Source organism: Nesoenas mayeri (genome assembly GCF_963082525.1).
Source record: "Nesoenas mayeri genome assembly, chromosome: 7".
NCBI classification, from domain to species: domain Eukaryota; kingdom Metazoa; phylum Chordata; class Aves; order Columbiformes; family Columbidae; genus Nesoenas; species Nesoenas mayeri.
Window position 1 is genome coordinate 14,787,091 of NC_137551.1, and position 16,420 is coordinate 14,803,510.

At 39.8% G+C, this 16,420-nt stretch overlaps 1 protein-coding gene across 2 annotated transcripts in view; it reads right to left on the reverse strand.

The window, feature by feature from the left end:
• Positions 1-16,420, reverse strand: part of OGDHL (oxoglutarate dehydrogenase L) — a gene marked incomplete at both ends in the record, with an annotated part of 50,110 nt that overhangs the window by 9,070 nt on the left and 24,620 nt on the right. For both annotated transcript variants that reach the window (XM_080348298.1, XM_080348297.1), the window contains 3 exons: positions 202-380; positions 9,967-10,094; positions 14,380-14,530. In XM_080348298.1, coding sequence (XP_080204424.1) covers positions 202-380; positions 9,967-10,094; positions 14,380-14,530 — 458 coding nt within the window. The remainder of the gene's footprint in view (positions 1-201; positions 381-9,966; positions 10,095-14,379; positions 14,531-16,420) is intronic.

The following is a 16,420-nucleotide window of genomic DNA, read 5'->3' on the forward strand; positions in this document are numbered from 1 at the left end:
TACTTCTCAGTTTTCTTTGGTTCTTACTGATCAATCTATCCATGTTCTTTTCTGCAGCACTGAAGCAGTCCAACGTGCTGAACAGCACGTTCCTCCCTCGGCTTTGTATCACCACTGGATCCCCAAGACCTTTGGGTTTTACAGCCGCAGAGGAAGGCACACAACCAGCATTTCCCTCACGTGCCAGCCCGTGGCCCTCACCATTCCTTCCATTCCGTGTGGCAAGAGCAGGACGATCCCGTTGTGACGAACCCACTTGGCCTGGCCGGAGCTGATGAACTGGTCTATTATACACTGCGCTGTGTTGTGGAAGTCGCCAAACTGGGCCTCCCAGCACACGAGGGCATTGGGACTCGCCATAGCAAAGCCAAGTTCAAAACCTGAGAACCAAACAAGTAGGAGAATTAGAAAAGAAACAGACTTGCTGAGAATTCTGTTCATTTCTCATAAAAGAAATTAAATTAAAACAAAACCAAAAGGAGAGCATGAACTAGATTTTTGTAGCCTTGTTATAAATCACGCAGTTTTCAGCAGTAACATTTCCATCAGAAAGATTACCAAATAATGTTTTTCCAATACCGACTCTAATCCTTCAAACCATTCCTCAAACATTTAAATATCAACGGAGTTTTTAAATGAACTAAAACTCCTCCCTTAGCTCAGACTTCCATGTGATGTTTTCCTGAGAGGTCACTGAGGGAGATACCATCCTTTCCTGTAAAAATACAATGCAGCGCAATACTAGTTCAAGAAGTTATTTGTTAATTTTATTACTCGCACAGCTCTGCAAAACACTGTTGTGTGGTTTGGTTTGGGTTTTTTTTCCTCTCATACGCCTATAGGCAGGATCATAGCCTTTGTATTTTCAACTAAACTTGAACATAACAGGGGCATGGGAGACCCATCAGGAACTTGGCCAAACAATTCTTCCTTTGGCAGGGCTAAGGACCCTTTAGGTCTCTGCTTCGGTAGCAGAGAGAAGGCCAGAGGTGCTCCCACTACAAGAAAGACATTGAAGTGCTGAAGAGAGTTGAGAGAAGGGCAATGAAGCTGGTGAGGAGTCTGGGACACAAGTCTGATGAGGAGCAGCTGAGTGAACTGAGGCTGTTTATCCTGGAGAAAATGAGACTGAGGGGAGATCTTATTGCTATCTACAACTACCTGAAAGGAGGATGTTGGTCTCTTCTCCTGAGTAGCAAGCAGTAGGACAAGAGAAGATGGCCTCAAGTTGCACCAGGAGAGGTTTAGATTGGATATTAGGAAAAAATTATTCACAGAAAGGGTTGTTCAGCCATTGGAACAGGCTGCCCAGGGAAGTGGTGGAGTCACCATCCCTGGAGGGGTTTAAAAGACTTATAGGTGAGGCTCTTAGGGACACAGTTTAGTGGTGGCCTTGGCAGTGGTAGGTTAAGGTTTGGACTCAATCTTAAAGGCCTTTTCCAACCTAAATGATTCTATGATATCACTAGCTCAGCTAGTGAAAACAGAAGGACGTAACCTTCTCCCTCCCCACTCTGTGTTGAAGTTCTCAACCCATTTTCAGGTCATCCGCAGTAGCAAGTGCGTGCAGAAATTTCCCTAAACTTGTGCTGTTTGAACTGTAAATTCATCAGTTCCATACAGAGAAGGACCACACATTCCCACTTAGCCATGCCAGGTTAACGCAGCAGGACAAATGCACAGCAGCAGCCTGGTTGACGGCAGCTCAGGTGTTCTGGACAGAGCAAGCCAGGCAGCTTGTTGCCTGCTCTTAAAACTTGTCAAGGCCCAAGCATAACTGAAGGCTCTCACAGCCTACATGGGTATCTCTTAAAAGGCAGAAATGAATTTTTGCTCTCACTGAGAGATCTGCTGCAATATGCTAAAGCCCCAGCTCTACAACAGGACCTGGGGAGATGACTGGCAAAGAGAGAAAAGAAAACCAAATCAAACTGCTACTGTAGTGGAAGCTGGTAATTGATTCCTAGTAGTTCTGCAAAGGTAAAACTTAGAAAACTGCAGGAGTGTTTGCATGTGCTACATGGCCTCTGCATTTAAAAAAATGCAGAGTTGTGTGTCACATCAGAACATGAGAACCTAGCTATATGCAATGTATCTGTCTAAGTTTAATGACCACAATTGAAGTTAAGGTATTTTTCCATACCATGTTCCATAGTGAGCTCCTAAATGTATCTAATAATGTAAAAATATATATTTGATCTCTGCTCACATTTTCCCTGAGCCTGGAGTGCTGAGCTAATACCTGTACTCATATTCGACAACTATAATTTGGAATTATTAAAATCAAAAAAGTTAAAGCTCTCAGTAAAAAAAAAAATCAGTGCTACGCAGCACTGCTCTGGATATAGAGGTTCTGACAGAGGGAAAACTGATTCAATACACAGAGAGAACAATGGTCTAATGGATAAATATGGTTTAAGTTGAAGTTTTAACATTCTACACAGAATAAAAAGATCTATTTTCAAATACAGAACCACAACATGAGAAGGCTCTCATTGAAGGTTACCCCAGCAGATCAACTAGCTTTGCTACTGTAAAATTGTAGGTAAAATATAGTGAGTTGTAACTCTTTCCTTAGTAACTGCAAGACTAAAAAACCTCTGAGTGAGATAACAGACTGATATGGATTTCTTATCTCTTTGTAGCTTATTTATTTTAAGATCTGCACATGTAAGCTAAGTTGCAGAGAGAGTCCTATCCCGCTACCATTGTTTTATGCTGAACTCAGCTTGATGTTTTTGTTACGTTCAAGTTACCATAATTTCCATTTTTGCCTAGTTTCCTTACAGTGACATGATAGCCACTCAAATGCTACAATATAGCCTTGATAGCAAAACCAGCTTAGGCAATAATTAACACAGTTTCTGGTAACAAAATATCTGTACTGCTTAATTTGTCCTACCGGCCCCCAGTCTCCCCCCACCTCCAAAGAGTCATAAGAGTAGTGTACATTTAATCAAGACAGAAATGTGCCTAAGACTGGCATTTGGGAAGCAGAGAAAAATCCCTCCATATCTGAGAGGGCAGTACACCTGCCCAGATACTATGCAATAATTTGGGTTTCTCCTCCTTTAACTGGCAGACATTCACAGGAGTACAGGACAAAGTATCAATCTGTAACACCTCATGTGGCTATGAGCCCAAATACCATCATAAATCAGGAACCTCACAGACTTCCTAAACATTGTAGATCAGTAAAATCCAATATTGCTTTGTGACCACCAGTATTTAGTAAACTACAGTAAACTGCTGAGAAGCCATGATAAAACGCAAAGTCACTGAAACTATAGTTCCTGACTCTGATCAAACCCACTCTACAACTCTTCCAATTAGAAAAATTCAGGAACTTCAGAAAACTTAGGAAGAAACAAGCTTATCATCTTGACATTCTCCACACACAGAAGGCTACTGCTGCAGGGTCACCAGCAAGTGACAGCTGACATCCCTCACATACCTGTCATTTGTGATTTATACCCTGGTGACCGAAGGCTGCAGTCCCTCTAGAAGAGCCTCTCTTTGTGGAATTCTATGGGAAAGAGAATTACTTCAAAGAGAACTATAATACCAAAAAACTAGATAATGAATAATAGAAAAACACCTAAAATACTTTTAAGATAGCCTGGCATTCCAAGCACTAAAAACTTCAGTATATGATGAGATAGAAGAGAACAACATGTGGCACGTACAGCATATGAGTTACTTGAATGTTATTAGTGCCAGGTAATTGACTTGGCTGTGGAGGAAGACTTCATGATCAAGTCAAAGCTATTCAAACCTTCTCTGTCCTTTTTTGTTTTCGTTCAACTTTTACCATGTGTTCACTGTCAGAGAGATACTCAGATCTCTAAGCTAAGATTGAGCTCTTTGTGTGCTGGATACACAAGCAGTTCCTTCCCTGAAAGTTTTACCATCAAATGGGGGGATGGAGTGACATTTAAAAAAAAAAAAGAAAGAGTGGAGGACAAGCATTTCCACTTTATGAAACTGAGAATTAATGAATATACAGTTATACAAAGTTTAAACTAACTTCGTCAGTTCCACAAGGAAAACTCTCAACAAAACTAGTGAGATTAGTCATGTATCAAAGAAGTCCCTCTATAACACCAACTACAAGAACATCCTTCCAACTCCTGACATGAAGTTTTGACATAATTCATCTCCACGTGCAACTGAAATTGCTTTAGCTTAACTCGATGACTACACAGATAAATTGGAGCTACATGATTTCTTTCTTCTGCTCCAGGAACAGGCTCTTCAGTCAGTGCCAGTGTTCAAACTTTCCTGGAAGGTTAGTAGAGGAAAAACTGCAGGACAAATTAACTGCATGAGAGAAAAAGCAACAAGATCGTCAAGTGAAAGTGTTTATTCAAAGAGAAAACAGTTTCACATATTGTTTTTACAGTGTGTCTTCATAGTCTGCTCCTTTGTAATTCCAATCCAGCTTTTTGTTTACCATCGCCATGGCAAGAGATCTTTGACTCACTTGGCTTCTGGACTGGTGAACTCTGAACGGTCCATCATAACTCCAGCAGATGCTCCTGTGCACACCAAAAAGCAACTAGTAGGTCAGAGGCCAAAAGGTGAGTGATAAGTCAGACAGTCGGCCTTTCATCTGTGAGTCACCATGACAGAGCATCACCGAACAGGATGGCTTTTGCTGACCATGCCTTCGGCCTGACTGCCTCAACAGCCTTTCTCTCAGAACATATTTTAAAGTTCTGTCCTCCTTATTTGTTTGATTCTATTGTTTTTCACACAATGCAAGCAGTGGAAAAATTGACACAACTCCTTCAAGGCATGTTCCCAAAAGTATCTGAAAAATAGATTTCCCCAGACAGGCTCGAATCCCATTCTAATTTTACACAAGCATTAAGAGACCATTTCTACTGATTGGGTGACATGGTTGAGAAAATATGCAATATGTTCCAGACTTGTTTGCACATATGCTGCTCTCTGTAAGGATGGGGTACTCTAGCTCTTAGAGAAGAACAAACTGAGATCTTGACCACTGGGAGTTATCAGTAATCACACGGTGCTTTTCCAAGAGTATGGAATTCTAAAGATATTTAAAACTTGGTCACAGTACACACATAATCCTGTTTCATCTGCCAAAATCACCCCTAAAATTCACCAGGAAAAAAGAGTGTCATTTCTCATTTCCTATCTTGTTGCCCATTTTGTGCTAATAACCTCCAGAAGGTGACAATGTCCTGTGTAAAGCTGCATTGAAAGGTGTGATCCTAAAACAGATACCTTTTGCAAGCTTTCTTTCAGCCATAAAAACGTCTGGGAAAATATATCCAAATGTAATCTATACATTCTGATTCATTTTTAAAAATTTATTCTGCTAAGACTACTATTTCATGGAAGACATGCCTGTGGTATACCCATCTTTGGTATAGCAGAACCCATTTTCCACCAGGTATATGACAACGATAGTTCCTAACATTAAAGCTATGCCACCGCAAATACAGGAACTGCTAGGGAGTCTGTCGAAAACTATTACTTTTACTTGCACGTGGAAAAAATTGTATAAAGAGCAAGATCTGAACTGCTAAATTAAAAACATTACATTGGTGGAAAGATGTCTAGACAGATGCAAGGGGTGAACAAGCAAGGAGAGGGTGAGGTGCTTCATCTGAAAGGATTTGTTGAGGCACCAGATGAGTCAAGGTGATGGAAGGTGACTCAAGCTAGAAAGACTGCACAGTTCTAGAGATGGGACCTGAACTGCAGGGGAGCAGGTTCCTACCCAGGGTAAGGGAAAGGGTAAAAAAAAAACCGCAGCAGAGACCTTGCAAGCTTACTTTGCTTGTGTCTGCAGAGACAAGAACTGAAAATATCTTCAGAATGCTGTGCAAACTCTGTGAGTTTAAAGGATTAACTCTTACACAGCTAGAGACACAAAGAACAGGTTTAAGCTGTGAGAAAACCCAGTGCCAAGACAACGAGGCTGCAAGACATAACTTGCAAAGAATGGCAGGTAAAGAACCTGCGCACCCAAGGCTGGAGAACCACCAGCCAGCTCCGATCCCCAGGCAGCCGCTCAGAGCACAGCAGGGCACAGCGAACAGGACCCCGTGCAGCAGCTTGGGCAGCTTCCAAACTGAGGGGAGAGAGGAAAGAAGAATACACAGCGCTTGACTAAGGTTGCTAAACTAACGTTCTAATTGCTGAAGTTCATTAAGGTCCATAGATGACAGGCAGAGCAGAAATGCTTGTTTCCATTAGTCCAGTTCCTGCTGTGCTCCCTTTCTGTTCTTTCATCACTCTGGCAGAGAAAGAGGTGTTGTCAAGCAAAGTGGCAGCTTACACAGCATCTTACACAGTGTTTTTCCCCACAGCACTTTTCATGATTGTCCAAAGAACTGTAGTTTTTGAATTAATGTAAGGCTATAGCTTAATTCAATATGATTTCAAAGTGACTTAAGGCATGAATGTTAACTAATGGTTATAGAGGGCTTATCAGCACAGGAATTTAATGTCAGAATGAGGAAAGTGTCTCTCTGTTACTTCTGCTTTTCTCCTCTATCTCCATCAGCAAAGAAACTCAAACAACTTTGTTTAAGTGACTTCACACACCCATCACTTATACACCCATTGCATTCAGTTTCAGTGAAAGGGAAAATTTATAACTAGATGAGTGGATGCAAAACTAAATTTGTCAGACATTGGAACAGGCTGTCCAGGGAAGTCATGTAGTTAACATCCCCGGAGGTGTTTAAAAGGCGTTTAGGCAAGGTTCTTAGGGACATGGTTTAGTGCCAGGGTGACACTATGGTTGGATTCAATGATACTGAGGGTCTCTTACAACCAAAATGATTCTACAGTTCTACAAAATTGCAATAATCTGCATATAGCTAAAAATAGCAGACATGGGATGTCAAACAAAATTATCAGAGATTGTTAAATACTCTGATTTGATGCCTCAGTACATATACACTACAGCTTCCTGTATACAAAGCACAAGCAATTGTTTGGACCGCAAGTTAACAAGACTGCCTTTGATTTATTTCTAAGTGAGATGAGTCTTGTCAGAGTATCATTTTAATGGGGCAGTTACACCCCAGGTGTTCCTAACCAGCTCAACAATAACTTGGTGCAAAGCTCAGAGCTCTGATCAGATGCCAGCTCTTGGCTTAGGCACCTGCCAAGGAAATAATCTGTAGTTTTATCGTGCTGGGCTGTTCAACCCATTTTTACTTAGCTCTAATTCACAGAAACTAAGGGAATTCCCAAAATGTTTCTGAGGTACTACATGTTAACACAGTCACAAATTACATTCTTAACACCATTTTTTTTTTTATTCCTTTATATCCTCTCACAACTCTCCCACCCCCCACCAAATACTTAAGGGCACTAATCCCAAACTGCTCCTTATAACGGGCTTATATAGTAGAAATAGCAGTTAAAGAAAATAAAGTGTGGGGTTGGTTTGCTGCTCCTGAAGAATCAACTGCTTGAACTGCATATGTTCATTTATTCTTCCACACATGAAAAAGGAGACCCAGTGATGTTACCAGCCAAACAGGTAACAATTCTGACAGCTCCTCTTTGACTGAGATGCTTAACTAGAAGAGACATGTTCACACATGGCTGCTTCTCCATACACTGTCTCTTTGTGGATACAAACCACAAGAGTAAACATTTTGGAGAAGGTTGATCAGTAAAAGCTAGCAAGGGAGAGGAAACATAATTATAAAATCACTTCAACATAGAAACATGGCATTTTTAGTAAAGAAAAAAAAACATTGCTTATCAACTATTTCTATCAACTTAAACTCTTTTACTGTTAGAAAATACTTCAGACATGAGGAATTTAAGGTTCTTAACAATTAAATATCAAGATCATTAGTTTTGAAGAACCTGTCATCACCTCTGCTGAAGCAGAATTGCACAGAAATTATACTCTCGTTTTCGATGTATGCTTGTATTCAATGAAAGTCACTAAATCAACTTTCACATTTCTCCTGCTGGGGAAAGGTGAAGAGCAATAGTGAGCAGTATGAGATCAAGAAAGAAAGAGGGCCCACTCAGTTAACTTTTTTAAAGGACAGAACTGTGGCAATAAGAATTGCCCTCCACACCATATCAACACTAGGCTTCCTAGACCTACTGAGGTGTAATTTTTGGAATAAAATCAGATTTCAATAATATCCAGACATTTATCACTTTCACATTTGGATACATTATTTGAATATAAGGAAAAAAAATACTTGTTTTTCTATTTATGCCAATTATTTTTCTTATGCTTATACACATCCTCTTTTGCACTCTCCTATTTAGAATTTACATTTACATGTTACTAAATCAGCTTATAGAGATACAACTTCTGTTCACACCAATTCTGCCACAGAGCTAAGAAAAATACCTAAAAAAAATTTTAAAATCTCAGCTCTTCACTCCGTGCTCCAACCATACAGTTTTATACCATTTTAATATTATATTAATAGCAATAGGTAATATGTAGCATATGTTGTTTTGGTTTTGTCTGGGATAGAGTTAATTTTCTTCATAGTACCTAGTACAGGGCTACCAATTACAATCTTTATCTAGTGCGATGTTTCATCTTTTTCCTTCACACTAGCTCTGAAATGGATATGAAACAAAATGTAATAATTTATCCATAGAATCAAGAACATTTTTGATAAATTATTAGATGTCTTCATTTTGCACTCCACATTTCTCTTGCCACCCTCATCATGGATGTTATCCATTCTCTGTGGCTGAAGGCAACACATCTTTCCAATATCAAAAATATAATTAACTGAGATTAATACTATCACTAACAAGAATCTGTTTTCTTGAAATAGCACCATTCAGAATAGCAGTTCAGATAAGACTAGGATGTATTTTTATATTTGTATTACAAATTGTCCATCATTTTGTTGACAGTTACTCCCATGTTGAGAACGCATTTGGTTCATGTTCCAGCATCAGCCACGACACACAGATACTTTGACCTGAATCCCATAATTGTAATAATAATTGTAATGTAATCCCCCACATTGTAAAATGTGGGGATGCTTAAGAGATGCCAGAACCTGAGAGGGAGAGCTTTGATACCTGTTCCATGTATAACTGTTTTACAGCTTTCTTTCACATTCTCTTTCTTGCTGAGCTCTGCTTCTCACATAGCTACATTATTCTCTGAAATTCATCTTCTGTCTTTGCTAGCTAATGTCCAGTTGAATACTGATGAGACCAACACTAACATAGTCTATGACTTTTCCATCAAAACCTGCTGAAGTCTCCTAGTTCATAGTTTTGAAGCACAAGCATGTTCTAAGCAGCTTAAACAAATAGGTGTACTGCTGGAGGAGTGCAGAAAGTTTTGCATTGCAGGCACACCAAAACCTGTAAGTTCATGTGCCTCATACCACAGGCAACATATTCAAAAATTGAAAACAAAAACCCAAACAAACCAACACCCAGTTGAAGTTTTCCCTTCTAATTTTAAATTTATGCTAAAATGTTAATACTGAAATGTACATTAAAATCAAAACCCATCATGGCACACTGTAGGACAAAAACAAGAGTTTGGCTTAAAGGTACAAATATTGCAATGAGTAAGGTAAATTTACTGAATCTCTTGGTAGAGCTACTTTTTTCCAGGGGATGAGGTGAGGGGGAATCAGTTTAGACATTTTGATAGGATCACAGGCCCCTGTTATGCAATTCTTTGCTCTCACCTGGAATAAAACTGCTATGAATACGGTAACATCAAAGTACAACAAAGGCAGAGTTTGTTTATTTTTAAATGCTACTAACAGAAGGAGACTTTGTTTTGTTTTGAGGCTTGGCAAACTCAAGTAACAAAGTCAAACCTGGTAGCCAGGAGGCTTAACTACATTAATGCAAAATTGGAAAAAAATTCCTCCTAATCAGTAGTCATCAGTTCCTACATCTTGTTTGAGAGCTGTCACAACATAGGCAGATATGCCAGACAATTACCCTGAGACCTACCTAAGACGCCGTATTCAGAGAGGGAGCTGTTGCACACGGTGTAGGGGGCCTGCTGCTCCCAAAGGTGATTCATGGGGACACACGTTCTCTTGTCGACTTCTTGATCATGAAGCACATGATGACGATGGCTACAAACAGTTGTTGAAATAAATGTATTAGCTAAGAACAACTTTGGGCTTTTAACAGAGCTGTTTTCAAAGATAAACCATCAAAGCTATGCTCTCAAAGGCATGCAAGCAACACAGTTGCCTTTGCTTTGCACAGCGCTCTGGTTTGGCCAAAGCCCAGCAACGCAGTCACATCTCTAAATACAACTCTTGCACTGTAAGGACTTTCACCAACCATCCAGGCTTGTTCCCAGACTCCCAGGGAAAATCAAAATATTTCATCACTAGTAGAACTGCTGGGGCAGATGGGAAAGGGTGGGGAGGTTGTTGCTATAAAATAAATCGATTTTTAAAAAAACAAAACAAACAAAACAAACAAAAAATAAATCACTAACAAAACAAATACACCACAAAATTGTTATAAAAAGCATTTCACTCCACTTCCTTGGCACATACTATTAATCTTTTCCTTAAAACAACTGTTATTTGTCTTTTATGCAAAAATTTACTCTCATCTCATCTCAGCACCAAGACTTGAAGCAGTTGTATCTTCTTTCCTGCTATTTGCACTCACTTGCACCATTTACAGTTCTCTAGAACACCATTAATCAGCATTAGAATGGGGCACCGAGGAACACTACCAAACCAGAGATGACTGAAGTAATTACTGTAATCCATTAACTCTCTGAGCAGAGTAACTGAGTGAATCACACCAATATGTCCCGCTTTACAACCGCTAACATACGGATAGTTATTATACTGGTAACAACTACTGTGTGTTGTAAAGATGCCAAAACTGTATCTTTTTGTACTTCCCTTTGCTATGATGAATGCCAGCAAAAGAGCTCTGAAATTTATTTAGGAGTCAACAATATAAGGCCAGGAAAAGACAGAATCTTGGAAGAACAGCACAGGGAGAGAAGTAGACAGAAAGAGGGAAATACACCAAACAGCTGTTAGGCAGAAATCATTTTTGCCCTGTTATTTTATTTTTTTCATTCAGCCAAAGACAGAAGGCCTACCTAGTCAATAAGCTGCTTGAGCACAAAGCTTTCTGTTTCCCCAGCAAAAGGTGATTGCAATGAGCATAGATGGACAGCCAGAAATGCACAGATATACAAGTCAGATATTGCTGTTGCGCAATTGTCAGGTTTACTGACATCAAACCAGTACAGAATCAATCTCTCTTTCCCCTTTCCCTTCTCCAAAGTACATCTCCAAGATGAGAAACATCCCTGTCCTTCTATCTGCAGCTTTATCTAGCATCTGTCTATTGACAATGATGAGTAGTGAAACAGGAAGAAAGCAAGCCAAGGGTTGTGATCAATGGTGCAGAGTCTGGTTGGAAGCCTGTAGCTAGTGGGGTTCCCCAGAGGTCAGTACTGGGTCCAGTCTTCTTCAGCCTGCTCATCAATGACCTGGATGAAGAGACTGAGTGCACCCTCAGCAAGTTTGCTGATGATACCAAACTGGGAGGGAGGGCTGACACACCAGAAGGCTGTGCTGCCATCCAGAGAGACCTGGACAGGCTGGGGGACTGGGCAGAGAAGAACCTAATGAAGTCCAACAAGGGCAAGTGTAGGGTCATGTACCTGGGGAGCAATAACCCCAAGCACCAGTACAGATTAGGGGCGGACCTGCTGGAAGGCAGCACTGCTTGGGACTTGGGAGTTCCGGTTGACAACAGGTTGACCATGAGTCAACAATGTGCCCTTGTGGCCAAGAAGGCCAACTGTATCCTGGAGTGCATTAAGGAAAGTGTGACCAGCAGGTCGAGGGATGTTATCCTCCTGCTCTGCTCTGCCCTGGTGAGGGCGCATCTGGAGCACTGTGCCCAGTTCTGGGCTCTCTAGTTTGAGAACGACAAGGAACTACTGGAGGGAGTCCAGTGGAGAGCTACAAAGATGATTAGGGGTATGGAACATCTTTCTTATGAGGAAAGGCTGAGAGAGCTGGGTCTGTTCAGCCTGCAGAAGAGAAGGCTGAGAGGGGATCTCATCAATGTTTATAAATATCTCAAGGGTGGGTGTCAAGTGGATGGGACCAGACTCCTTTCAGCGGTGCCCAACAAGAGGATGAGGCGCAATGGACACAGGCTGAAGCACAGAAGGTTCCAACTGAATATGAGGAAAAACTTCTTTACTTTGAGGGTGCCAGAGCACTGGAACAGGCTGCCCAGAGGGGTTGTGGAGTCTCCTTCTCTGAAGATGCTCAAAACTTGCCTGGATGCACTCCTGTGCAATCTACTCTGAGTGAACTGCTTTAGCAGGTGGGTTGGACTAGATGATCTCCAGAGGTCCATTCTAACCCCAACCATTCTGTGATTGAATAGAGACAGAAAGTAGTAGTTTCTAGACAGCACTTCAGAAGCTCCAAAATAGTGAAAACACTCCCATCATTTTGTTTTCATTATGGCAATGCAATATATGCAGTTCTTCCCCAATTCTGGCTGATACTCCCTCTTCAATTAGTCCCAGATATTTGAGACATTATATAGTTCAAGGATTCTGGAGAGTGAAGGGTCTTCTCAGTACAGAGAGAGGACAGTGTGACATCTACTTTATATGTGTTTGCAAATGTGTTTTTTTCCAATAAAAATGCACCAGCATTTGCTCACCTTTATTATAAATGACAAAGAAACTCAATCACAGCTAAAGAAGAACAGCTTTAAAGAGAACTCCAGTACCTCCTAGATACGTGTGTAGCACAAGTTAACTTTTCTACCCATTCCTCTCATTAAATGAGCCTCAATACAGTACAACAGGTCTAGTCTTCCACATTTCTCCAGTGTTTTCTTCTGTTTAAGAGAGTGGTTGTATATTCTCTGACTTCCTCAGGTCCAAGCCATTTTTTTAATCTCATCCTTTATTGTTCAACTGCTCTGTCACAATAATTAGAAAAATTCACAATTACACCAGGTGCTAGTATTTTGTAGATCCTGCTACCCAACAGGCAAACTCAAAACCCAGCATTACAGCAGAACCAGGTTACTCTAAATCAAACATCTGCAGTACCAGTTTCAGTTCTGAACTTCACAAGAATTTATGTGAATGTCTTTTTACTCCTTTTCTAAAAGACTGAATAATAAAATCCAGATACCACAGGAATCGTTAGCTAGTCTTCAACAGTTTGAATAGTATTTTACTTGAAAACATGTTTTTGTTGTTGTTGTTTTGGTTTTCCTTTTCTGTTTTTCTTATATTGCTGTCAACACAGGAATTGTTTTTATCTTACAGATCAAGGAAATCTGGATAATAGTTCTGGAAAAACTTCTTCCACCAGTGAGACAATTGGGAATACAGAGAATTCATATTCTCAAGACAAGTCTACCAGCATGTGTTAGACTTGACTAAGCACTCAGCTGAAACAGGTGGGTAGGTTGCTAAACAATGATCACGTGTTCCTCTCCCAGGAGATGCTCACCGCTTCACAAGACCACAGTATTGAAATCAAGGAGGATGAGAAATTGGAAACAGGGTGGGGATCTCCCCATTTTCACTTTTGTTTTCAGGTCTTGTCTGAAGGATTTTGTTAAAGTGCCATTAGAATGGGAGCAAAAAGAAGAAAACCCAAAAACCTGGAAACCGAATGAAGCTCAGCACAGAAACAGAGCACTGTACTAGAGAAGACAGGCACCAAGATTTCTCTCTTTCCTGTAAGCATTCAAAATGAAGCACAGTGCAGCTGCTGGTTCATTCACCCCAAGCAATGGGCTTCGCATCAAAGGCTTCAATTAAATACATCATTAACATTCCACTCTATGGAGAGTCAGGTAAGGCAGCAGAACTGTATATATTTTTACCAAGTGATCAGATTCTGTCTTCATTCATGCTCCAGTCATTAAAAGTCTCAGTACAAAGGATCTTGTTTCACTTTAAAAAGCCTTGCCAACCAGCAATGTGTTTGTTCACAGCATACTCAAGTTCCAAACAACCACCACTGGAATGGTATTTAAAAGACTTAGAATCTGCAGCAGCAAATACCCTTCTTTTACTTCTCAGCAATTAGATGGATTGCAGCTGAATTTTTAGTTAAAAGCAGGAAAAAAATAAAGAGAAAAAACCCCACATTTCTGCTTTTCAGCAAGAGAAGGAAGAAAGTATCTAAGAAAATTTGTTCTGCCTTTGAAGTGGTGTTTACAGAGACATGGGAGATTTGATTATTCTTGACTGCCAGAACCTTTAACATCCAGATTGATACTGAATAGTCTCAACTTCCCCTTCCCCACAGGACACTATATTGTTTAAAAAAATGTCAATGGGCTTCTTTAAGCATGGGACAGCATTTAACAGTTCTCAGTACTCACCTAAAAGTGCCCCTCTCCACATCCTGTCCACTCAGTCGGACATGGATCCCTTCTTTCAGAAAAGAGCCAAAAGCCATGTATTCTGCTAAGGCCCAGTCAACAACCCTGTTCTTGGTCATTTCCAAGCGGGCTCTTAAAATCCGAGAGAGTCCTACATTGGAATAATAAAGGTCAAAAATCAATGGACCTACTTCAGAGATATTTTATATTCACATTACATTCACCATTCTCCTTCCCCACTGGCTAATTTAAATACAGATCCTAATAAGGTCTACAAGTTGTTCTTCTAAAATTGAACTGAGAGCAAAGGAAAACAACTTGTTTCCCAGGCGAAGGGCTGCATAATTTTCATACCTTGTTTTAGAAGGAGAAAATAAGATTGGCTGTTTCAGAAACTACTGAAGACAATAAAAAAGCTCCACGGTGAAATACTTCTTAAAGATTTATTTTCACATCTTTAACACCAAGTACTGTTTTATAGGAGGCTGAAAATATCATCTATAGGGTTCATGATTTTTTCTTCTCTCTCTCATTTCCTTGGCATTTGTCTTATTGAACTTATGGAGATGTTACAATGAAAAACAGGCCAGATTAATCAATACTGTGAATATCATATAAATAGGAAATTGTAGCTGCTGCCAGCAGGTTTTCCATTGGTAACCAAAAGTTATGTTTTTGCAGTGAAGACTCTATAACATGGTAAGGCAAAAACAGGTTGCAATACTGTGAGTTTTAAAGGGAATAAACCCAAAACTGCACACAGGTGCTTCCAGTTTTGAGGCTATAAGCCTTGTGTATTCAGTGGCACTTGGCACCATCTTATTTTCACATCTGCATCAACACTCTCGGCAAGCTGTCCTATGTGTTATTTCCCCATATTTCCCTTTGTCACTTTCCCTGTTTTTACAAAAAAAATCACCCTGCTTTCTTTCCACATAAAACTATTCTCTCATGTAAATTATTGCATTGTAAGTAAAAAAAATAAAATGACAATTTTCTCATTAGAATATATTAAACATTTGATAAAATAAAGAATCTTCCAAATGTTTGTTGAAATATTGTGAGATATTAAGCTGTTTCGTTCTAGTGGAAAGACAAAGTACTTCAAAGGTGCTCTTCCCCTTCTAATTCTCTCATTTTTTAAAATTTCATGGCCTTTTAAATTCCATAAAAGAATCTACCAGACTAAACTTTGCTTTGAACCATAAATTTATCTTATATACTGGCAAGTGTTACTTAGTGTCAATGGTTAATCAAGTTACTGAAGACAGACTACCTTACCTTTTTAATTAGAATGTTTAATAATAGATTTTATTGGCCAACTATAATTTCAAATTTATCAGTGTCACAACAAAGTGCACAAACATGTGGAAGAGTTTTGAAGTTCATTTATTAATTGCATCAGCTCAACAAGCTTGCAATTGATAACTGGGAATGCCCTATCATAATTTCTTGTAACAGTGTTTAATTGTCCTAAAGGAACACAAACACATACAACATCTGCAGCAGACATACTTTATTCCTTCATTAATGACTCTGGAGAAGAAATATTAGCTAGAGATTTTACACAGAAAAAAAGTACATTCCTACAAGCCAACAGAAGAAAAAAGATCCCTAAACAAAGTGTCTCCATATTTCCCCATGGAATTAACACGTTATTGTGCCCTTTTGAGCTGCTGGACTTCAACCTGACCACGGAGTGAAGAATTACCTCAAAACTTTGACACAGTACCAGGTGCTCCCCAGCGAGACTGGCACATTTAACCTCTTACTGTATGTAATACATGCCCAATTCAGAGTTGAATCTCTTCAGACCAAAAGCTAAGACTTTTTGAGAAAACACTAGATTTGTGCTACCATCAATGCTAAGCATCAAGCTGAAAGAAAAACTGCCTTAAATTGCCCACACAGAGTCCCTTCAGCTGTATTAAAATTATGCTTATGGTGTATCAGCAATGTTGCCAGCTCTGAAAAGACCAAGCTATAATCCTGAGTAGAAAGTTGTCTAACTACAAGAAAATTGTCTTAAGTGAACCTCAAA